Raw genomic sequence first — 10,195 nt, 5'->3', positions numbered from 1 at the left:
CCTTCAATGAGGCTTTTCAACAGAATCATACAGGAGACTGAGAGGGTGAATAATTGAACAGCCCACCTTCTCCCTCTGTTGTGCAGCTGTTTCATTTCTGATGAACATGAATACTGCATGGCATCTGACATTTTGACAGGCTAACGTGTTGCTCCACCCTGGTACACACACACACACACACTGTGCTGTAACGCTGGGCTGAGCAGAGACCCCAGCCAACACACAGCCTTGTTTCAGCTCAGTCATACACAACTGTGTGTGTGCCTGACAGACTGTAGCAGTGAAAAGATGGCCCAGGGTGTCCCCTATCACTTTTCATAAAAACAAAATGCCTCACCTCACAGTGATCTCTGGACTTTTATTGTGTGTGTGTGTGTCTCTCTCACTGTGTGCGCGTCGTGGCATGCCTGGTGATCAGGTTAACATGAGATCCTCTCTGTGAAAGGTTGACAACTTCATTACCTGCAGGTGGACACAGAGACACGTAGCTTAATGTTGCGTAGCCTCAGAGTGTGAACCCAGAGGACTATCTCCTGGCCTCATAAATGTAGCCAGGCAGCGAAACACTGAAACCATCTGAACTCTGATGAGCACAGTAACCTACGGTTGGCAGGGGGTGGTCTACTGAGGTCATGGGGGTGGTCTACTGAGGTCATGGGGGTGGTCTACTGAGGTCATGGGGGTGGTCTACTGAGGTCATGGGGGTGGTCTACTGAGGTCATGGGGGTGGTCTACTGAGGTCATGGGGGTGGTCTACTGAGGTCATGGGGGTGGTCTACTGAGGTCATGGGGGTGGTCTACTGAGGTCATGGGGGTGGTCTACTGAGGTCATGGGGGTGGTCTACTGAGGTCATGGGGGTGGTCTACTGAGGTCATGGGGGTGGCCTACTGAGGTCATGGGGGTGGTCTACTGAGGTCATGGGGGTGGCCTACTGAGGTCATGGGGGTGGTCTACTGAGGTCATGGGGGTGGCCTACTGAGGTCATGGGGGTGGTCTACTGAGGTCATGGTGTGGTCTGTCTGTCTGGTCATGGTGTGGTCTGTCTGTCTGTGGTCATGGTGTGGTCTGTCTGTCTGTGGTCATGGTGTGGTCTGTCTGTTTGTGGTCATGGTGTGGTCTGTCTGTTTGTGGTCATGGTGTGGTCTGTCTGTCTGTGGTCATGGTGTGGTCTGTCTGTCTGTGGTCATGGTGTGGTCTGTCTGTCTGTGGTCAGTCTGCCTGTCGTCATGATGTGGTCTGTAGTCATGGTGTGGTCTGTCTGTGGTCATGGAGTTGTCTGTCTTTCTGGTTATGGTGTGGTCTGTCTGCCTGTAGTCATGGTGTGGTCTGTCTGTAGTCATGATGTGGTCTGTAGTCATGGAGTGGTCTGTCTGTCTGTAGTCATGGAGTGGTCTGTCTGCCTGTAGTCATGGTGTGGTCTGTCTGCCTGTAGTCATGGTGTGGTCTGTCTGCCTGTAGTCATGGTGTGGTCTGTCTGTAGTCATGGTGTGGTCTGTCTGCCTGTAGTCATGGTGTGGTCTGTCTGTAGTCATGGTGTGGTCTGTCTGTAGTCATGGTGTGGTCTGCCTGTAGTCATGCATGGTGTGGTCTGTCTGTAGTCATGGTGTGGTCTGTCTGTAGTCATGGTGTGGTCTGTCTGCCTATAGTCATGGTGTGGTCTGTCTGTAGTCATGGTGTGGTCTGTCTGTAGTCATGGTGTGGTCTGTCTGTAGTCATGGTGTGGTCTGTCTGTAGTCATGGTGTGGTCTGTCTGTAGTCATGGTGTGGTCTGTCTGTAGTCATGGTGTGGTCTGCCTGTAGTCATGGTGTGGTCTGTAGTCATGGTGTGGTCTGTCTGTAGTCATGGTGTGGTCTGCCTGTAGTCATGGTGTGGTCTGTCTGTAGTCATGGTGTGGTCTGCCTGTAGTCATGGTGTGGTCTGTCTGTAGTCATGGAGTGGTCTGTCTGTCTGTAGTCATGGTGTGGTCTGCCTGTCTGTAGTCATGGTGTGGTCTGCCTGTAGTCATGGTGTGGTCTGTCTGTAGTCATGGTGTGGTCTGTCTGTGGTCATGGTGTGGTCTGTCTGTAGTCATGGTGTGGTCTGTAGTCATGGTGTGGTCTGCCTGTAGTCATGGTGTGGTCTGTAGTCATGGTGTGGTCTGTCTGTAGTCATGGTGTGGTCTGTCTGTAGTTATGGGATGGATTGTAATGGGGAAATCTAAGATCACTCACTTATACTTTGCATGTAAATGAAGACTCTCTTTCTCCTGTGTTAACAGTATGGGGTAAAACCATGATTGGGTATTTTCCATGTACAGTGCATTCGGAAACTATTCAGACCCCTTGACTTTTTCCACATTTTGTTATGTTACAGCCCTGTTCTAAAATTGATTAAATAGTATTTTTTCAATCAATCTTCACACAATACCCATAATGACAAAGCAAAAAAATTTGCAAATGTATTTCAATTTTTTTAAATTTAAATATCACATTTACATAAGTATTCAGACCCTTTACTCAGTACTTTGTTGAAGCACCTTTGGCAGCAATTACAGCCTCAAGTCTTCTTGGGTATGACGCTACAAGCTTGGCACACCTATATTTGGGGAGTTTTCCCATTCTTCTCTGCAGATCCTCTCAAGTTCTGTCAGGTTGGATGGGGAGCGTTGCTGCACAGCTATTTTCAGGTCTCTCCAGAGATGTTCAATCGGGTTCATGTCTGGGCTCTGGCTGGGCCTCTCAAGGACATTCAGAGACTTGTCCCAAAGCCACTCCTGCGTTGTCTTGGCTGTGTGCTTAGGGTCGTTGTCCTGTTGGTAGGTGAACCTTCGCCCCAGTCTGAGGTCCTGAGCTCTCTGGAGCAGGATTTCATCAAGGATCTCTGTACTTTGCTCCGTTAATCTTTCCCTTGATCCTGACTAGTCTCCCAGTCCCTGCCGCAGAAAAACATCCCCACAGCATGATGCTGCCACCACCATGCTTCACCGTAGGGATGGTGCCAGGTTTCCTCCAGATGTGACGCTTGGCATTCAGGCCAAAGCGTTCAATCTTGGTTTCATCAGACCAGAGAAACTTGTTTCTCATGGTCTGAGAGTCTTTAGATGCCTTTTGGCAAACTCCAAGCGGGCTGTCATGTGCCTTTTACTGAGGAGTGGCCACTCTACCATAAAGGCCTGCTTGGTTGAGTGCTGCAGAGATGGTTGTTCTTCTGGAAGGTTCTCCCATCTCCACAGAGGAACTCTGGAGCTCTGTCAGAGTGACCATCGGGTTCTTGGTCACCTCCCTGACCAAGGCCCTTCTCCTCCGATCACTCAATTTGGAGTCTTGGTGGTTCCAAACTTCTTCCATTTAAGAATGATGGAGGCCACTGTGTTCTTGGGGACATTCAATGCTGCAGACATTTTTTGGTACCCTTCCCCAGATCTGTCCCTCGACAAAATCCTGTCTTGGAGCTCTACGGACAATTCCTTCGACCTCATGGCTTGGTTTTTGTTCTGACATGCATTGTCAACTGTGGGACCTTATATTGACAGGTGTGTGCCTTTCCAAATCATGTCCAATCAATTGAATTTACCACAGTTGGACTCCAATCAAGTTGTAGAAACATCTCAAGGATGATCAACGGAAACAGGATGCACCTGAGCTCAATTTGGAGTCTCATAGCAAAGGGTCTGAATACTTATGTAAATAAGGTATTTCTGTTTTTAATTTTTAATCAATTTGCAAACATTTCTAAAAACCTGTTTTTGCTTTTTCATTATGGGGTATTGTGTGTAGATTAAAAAGGAATTTAACCCATTTTAGAATAAGACGGTAACGTAACAAAATGTGGAAAAAAGTGAAAGGGTCTGAATACTTTCCGAATGCACTGTAGCTCCTCAACAATTCCCTGCCTGTGTATGTTACCATGTTCATTAATTTTCCTCCCATTTTTCATCTGGTTAATGAAATGTTTAATTGCTTCATTAATCTACAGGTCACCCAGGAGATTTCTGATCCTAGCCGAGTCTTCCGTCTCCTCGGATCTGACAGGTTGGTGCTTCAAATGATTCTCTCTTTTAACTCTTTACTCTCATTCCCTCTCTCCCCCCTTCTTTTTCTCTTTACGTCTCTCCTCTTTCTCTTTACTTTTCGCTCTCTTTCTCTCTTCTTTCTCTCTCTGCCTCCCCCCATCTCTTTCCTCTGTTTTCTCTCTCTAGTTGTATAGATGATTTATGTAGTGCCCTTTGACCTGTATAAAACCGTAGAGGCAGGGCTGGTAGCTAGCAGCTATCTCCAGGGTGCCAGTGTCCTCCCACAGGTCCCTGTGTTTAACCATTGCCTGGAAACCACCAAACATCCTACTCCTCCCTCTTTCTCTCTCCTTAGTCTGAGTTCTCTTCAGACCTCTCTACAGAGATAGAGATGTGCCCAGCTCTGGTGACTGTCTCCACTGCTACCTCGCTATCTCTCTCTCTCTCTACTGCTACCTCGCTATCTCTCTCTCTCTCTACTGCTACCTCGCTATCTCTCTCCACTGCTACCTCGCTATCTCTCTCTCTCTCTCTACTGCTACCTCGCTATCTCTCTCTCTCTCTCTACTGCTACCTCGCTATCTCTCTCTCTCTCTACTGCTACCTCGCTATCTCTCTCTCTATCTCTACTGCTACCTCTCTCTCTCTCTCTACTGCTACCTCGCTATCTCTCTCTCTCTCTACTGCTACCTCTCTCTCTACTGCTACCTCGCTATCTCTCTCTCTCTCTCTACTGCTACCTCGCTATCTCTCTCTCTCTACTGCTACCTCGTTATCTCTCTCTCTCTACTGCTACCTCGCTATCTCTCTCTCTCTCTACTGCTACCTCGCTATCTTTCTCTCTCTACTGCGACCTCGCTATCTCTCTCTCTCTCTACTGCTACCTCGCTATCTCTCTCTCTCTCTACTGCTACCTCGCTATCTCTCTCTCTCTCTCTACTGCTACCTCTCTCTCTCTCTACTGCTACCTCTCTCTCTCTCTACTGCTACCTCTCTCTCTCTCTACTGCTACCTCGCTATCTCTCTCTCTCTACTGCGACCTCGCTATCTCTCTCTCTCTCTACTGCTACCTCGCTATCTCTCTCTCTCTCTCTCTCTCTCTCTCTCTCTACTGCTACCTCGCTATCTCTCTCTCTCAATTCAATTCAATTTCAATTTAAGGGCTTTATTGGCATGGGAAACGTATGTTAACGTTGCCAAAGCAGGTGAAGTAGATAGTAAACAAAAGTGAAATAAACAATAAATATTAACAGTAAACATTACACTCAGAAGTTCCAAAAGATTAAAGACATTTCAAATGTCATATTATGTCTATATACAGTGTTATAATGATGTGCAAATAGTTAAAGTACAAATGGGAAAATAAATAAACATAAATATGGGTTGTATTTACAATGGTGTTTGTTCTTCATTGGTTGCCCTTTTCTTGTGGCAACAGGTCACAAATCTTGCAGCTGTGATGGCACACTGTGGTTTTTCACCCAGTAGATAAGGGAGTTTATCAAAATTGGGTTTGTTTTCGAATTCTTTGTGGGTCTGTGTAATCTGAGGGAAATATGTGTCTCTAATATGGTCATACATTTGGCAGGAGGTTATGAAGTGCAGCTCAGTTTCCACCTCATTTTGTGGGCAGTGTGCACATAGCCTGTCTTCTCTTGAGAGCCAGGTCTGCCTACGGCTGCCTTTCTCAATAGCAAGGCTATGCTCACTGAGTCTGTACATAGTCAAAGCTTTCCTTAAGTTTGGGTCAGTCACAGTGGTCAGGTATTCTGCCACTGTGTACTCTCTGTTTAGGGCCAAATAGCATTCTAGTTTGCTCAGTTTTTTTGTTTGTTCTTTCCAATGTGTCAAGTAATTCTCTTTTTGTTTTCTCATGATTTGGTTGGGTCTAATTATGTTGTTGTTGTTGTTGTTGTCCTGGGGCTGTGTGGGGTCTGTTTGTGTTTGTGAACAGAGCCCCAGGACAAGCTTACTTAGGGGACTCTTCTCCAAATTCATCTCTCTGTAGGTGATGGCTTTGTTATGGAAGGTTTGGGAATCGCTTCCTTTTAAGTGGTTATAGAATTTAACGGCTCTTTTCTGGATTTTGATTATTAGCGGGTATTGGCCTAATTCTGCTCTGCATGCATTATTTGGTGTTTTACGTTGTACACGGAGGATGTTTTTGCTCTCTCTCTCTCTACTGCTTCCTCTCTCTCTACTGCTACCTCGCTACCTCTCTCTCTCTCTCTCTCTCTCTCTCTCTCTCTCTCTCTCTCTCTCTCTCTCTCTCTCTCTCTCTCTCTCTCTCTCTCTCTCTCTCTCTCTCTCTCTCTCTCTCTCTCTCTCTCTCTCTCTCTCTCTCTCCTCTCTCTCTACCTCTCTCTCTACCTCTCTCTCTACCTCTCTCTTGCTCTCTCTCTCCAGGTCTGCTTCCGTTGCTATGACGAGGCATGTGCCCCAGATCACACAACCCTGTTATAAATCAACAATCTTTGATCTTTCAACATTCAAGCACTTTAAGGCTGAGTGGGATACGTCATTGTAATCTCAACGCCATCAGAAGAGGCTTGAAAAACCTCCACATATCATCAAATGACTCACACATTACAGCTTCAATGATCCACCCACAGGTTGGTTCCACTAGCCAATGCGGTACCCAAGCATGCTACAGAGAGGGCAGTGTGGCAGGGCAGTCCCCTTACTAGCCTCCACACCAAGTCCTCAACTATAGAAACCACTAAATGTGATTTAACTCCCTGGCTCGAGACACATTGCCCACCCTGTGGTGGAAGATCTCCTAGCAATGATGATTCTCCCAGGGCAGGGGCCCAGTGGGGGCGCGAAGGCTCAGCCTATTCCGATTCCCCTGGAACAGCCTCTGCTCTGCCCAACCAACCTGCATGTTTTATTCACACTGGCACTTGGGCACTGCCAATGCCAGCCTGGTTTGAGTGTCTCCCTCTCTGCTCCTCTGTAATTCCATCTGATGGATTAGACACTATGGTCTTGGACTGTACCCTCTGTGGGCAGAGACACCCCTCTCATCTCATCTGTCACACTGCTGGAAGGACGGCACCTTCCTCTGCTCATCATGATCTGGTAGTGTCATATTAACTTAAATGTGCCATTTGAAATGTAGCCAGTCCTCTTGTCTTGCTGTCTGCTACTCTCTCTGACCCACAAAGGCATTATGTCAGTTCTATTCAATGAATTCTGTTCTATTCTGTGTGTGTGTTTTTTTTTTTTTTAAAGGCTTTCTTCAGTCTCCTGCATTAGTTGTCTCTGGCAGTCTTCAGATTGGACCTGGCTGGCAGCTATAACCTGCAGTGTTCCTGTGTGTTTCTGATGTTAATGATGAGCTGCTGCTAACTGACATCTCTCTCTAACAGGGTGGTGGTCCTGGAGAGCCGGCCCACTGACAACCCCACAGCCCTCAGCAACCTCTACATCCTGGCTGGACATGAGAACAGCTACTAGCCTCCTAACCATGTCACCAGCTCGTAGCCGTGACCCAGCGACTCCACACAGAGGGAGGCAGACGGCGCAGAGCAGCCCACAGACCCATTGGGTAGGTGAAGAATTACAGAGGAGTGGATCATCTCACAGCAGTCCATTCACTTCTCATCTCAGCCTCTCAGCGGGCTCTCATAGCGCCTGGACTCTGGTAGAACTGTGTTACCGAACCCAGGAACTAGTTAGTGAATACAGAAACAACAGGTCAGACAAAAGGGGACTGTGAAGCTTCAAGCAAAATCCCTCCTCCTTCCTCAACACGGATCTTCCAACAAACGGCCTTATGCCGAGCAGGCAAGCAGCACCTCCTCTCTCCTCTACAGCCCTGTTCACCTCCTCACCTCATCTATAGCCCTGTTCACCTCCCTGTTCACCTCCTCTCTCCTCTACAGTCCAGTTCACCTCCTCTCTCCTCTACAGTCCAGTTCACCTCCTCTCTCCTCTACAGTCCTGTTCACCTCCTCTCTCCTCTACAGTCCAGTTCACCTCCTCTCTCCTCTACAGTCCTGTTCACCTCCTCTCTAGTCCTGTTCACCTCCTCACCTCATCTATAGCCCTGTTCACCTCCTCTCTCCTCTACAGTCCTGTTCACCTCCTCTCTCCTCTACAGTCCAGTTCACCTCCTCTACAGTCCTGTTCACCTCCTCTCTCCTCTACAGCCCTGTTCACCTCCTCTCTCCTCTACAGTCCTGTTCACCTCCTCTCTCCTCTACAGCCCTGTTCACCTCCTCACCTCATCTATAGCCCTGTTCACCTCCTCTCTCCTCTATAGTCCTGTTCACCTCCTCTCTCCTCTACAGTCCAGTTCACCTCCTCTCTCCTCTATAGCCCTGTTCACCTCCTCTCCTCTATAGTCCTGTTCACCTCCTCTCTCCTCTACAGTCCTGTTCACCTCCTCTACAGTCCTGTTCACCTCCTCTCTCCTCTACAGTCCTGTTCACCTCCTCTCTCCTCTATAGCCTGTTCACCTCCTCTCTCCTCTACAGTCCTGTTCACCTCCTCACCTCATCTATAGCCCTGTTCACCTCCTCTCTCCTCTACAGTCCTGTTCACCTCCTCTCTCCTCTACAGTCCAGTTCACCTCCTCTCTCCTCTACAGTCCTGTTCACCTCCTCTCTCCTCTACAGTCCAGTTCACCTCCTCTCTCCTCTACAGTCCTGTTCACCTCCTCTCTCCTCTACAGTCCTGTTCACCTCCTCACACCCTACTCCCTCCCTCTGTGTGTCCCAAATAGCACCTCATTCCATGGGTAGACAACCCTGTTCCTGGAGTACTGCAGGATTCTGTTCCAACTAGGGACCACACCTGACCAAGTGAGCTTATTGATCAGTTCAGTGATTACCTAAATTCAACACCTTCCATGTCGGTTAAATCAAAAAACATGGAAGTGTCTGTGGCACTCCAGGACCAGGATTGCCTACCCCTATTCCCTATATAGTGCACTACTTTTGACCAGGGCCCTATGGGTAAAGTAGTGCGCTATGTAGGGAATAGGGTGCCATTTGTACTGCAGAACCTGAACTGGACTGGACTATGGAGGAACAGAATGCGTGTGGGAAAGGCTCAGACCAACAGACACTCTAAACCCTGCAGCCTCCTCTTCCACTCTCCTCCACATGGATTACATATCAACTGAAATATGGAGAAAAAAAACGATCTAGATGTGTAACTGAAAACCAGTGCCATAATAATTCAGACATTTAGGTCTGGTAGCAAATGGGAGTTAATAAATGGGAGTTTCTTTGTTGTATCAAAAAGTCCTTTGTAACCAAGCAACTGACTGTCACAGGTCTGGTTGACGATAAGCTTTAGGGTGGCTTGTTAACACTGAAGCCACCCTTTTGTTTGATGTGGGTAATTTAAGCGTTATTTATTAATATCTAAGCAAGATTAGGGTATGTTGGATTTACAGAACGAGGGAAGTTTTATATTATTTTCGTTTTATTTGAGGTGTTGTTGTTTCATCCAAACCATTTTAAATCCAATATTAATCTGGCTAGTATCGATGTTTTTTTGTTGTGTATTTTTTTTATGACGTCTGGTGTACAAACACGTGTTCTGTGTCCCAAATGGCACCCTATTCCCTATATAGTGCACTACTTTAGACCAGGGGGCTATAGAGCTGCGGTCAAAAGTAGTGCACTATATAGGGACTAGGGTGCCATTTGGGGACGGTCCCTCCCTCCCGCTTGGTAGCATTTTAGAAAGTTGAATATAATGTCAAATATTTTGTTCCTCTTTTTCTGTTAAACTATTACATGTATTCAGTATTTGCACCATGTTAAGCACTTTTGTACATTTTCATTTTTTTTTAAATGACAAAACAAGGGAAATGCATTAGTTTTCGTAACATCATTGGCATTCTCTTCTAAACTTTTAATGTATGCCGTTTTTGTAATAAAAAAAAAATGCTATTAACAATACGTACTTGCTGTCATTCTACTTACTACCTACCAGTATACCTAGGCTCCTGTGCTGTGTGCCAACTCCTATGTTTGACACTTGAAACCCCACCTCTTTAAGGAATACCTGGGATAGGATAAAGTAATCCACTGGTTATAGGGTGAATGCACCAATTTGTAAGTCGCTCTGGATAAGAGCGTCTGCTAAATGACGTAAATGTTAAATGTTAAATGTTTGGCTTGACAATAACCATAGGAGTTAGCAAGAGGGCACAAACAGATCTGGGACCAGGGGAAGGCTGTCT

At 46.8% G+C, this 10,195-nt stretch overlaps 1 protein-coding gene across 5 annotated transcripts in view; it reads left to right on the top strand.

The window, feature by feature from the left end:
• map4k5 (mitogen-activated protein kinase kinase kinase kinase 5) overlaps positions 1 to 7,930 on the top strand; it is a 132,922-nt gene extending 124,992 nt beyond the window's left edge. For 3 of the 5 annotated variants that reach the window (XM_041847347.2, XM_041847349.2, XM_041847346.2), the window contains exons 35-36: positions 3,957 to 4,012; positions 7,365 to 7,929. In XM_041847347.2, the coding sequence (XP_041703281.1) occupies positions 3,957 to 4,012; positions 7,365 to 7,452 (144 nt within the window). In that variant the 3' untranslated portion in view covers positions 7,453 to 7,929. Of the gene's footprint in view, positions 1 to 3,956; positions 4,013 to 7,364 lie in introns of all 5 variants that reach the window. The other 2 variants (XM_041847345.2, XM_041847350.2) reach the window with 2 other exon arrangements.
• The last annotated feature ends 2,265 nt before the right edge of the window (positions 7,931 to 10,195 follow it).

The sequence above is a fragment of the Coregonus clupeaformis genome, chromosome 25, assembly GCF_020615455.1.
Source record: "Coregonus clupeaformis isolate EN_2021a chromosome 25, ASM2061545v1, whole genome shotgun sequence".
NCBI lineage: Eukaryota > Metazoa > Chordata > Actinopteri > Salmoniformes > Salmonidae > Coregonus > Coregonus clupeaformis.
This window is presented reverse-complemented; position numbering and strand designations above follow the sequence as displayed.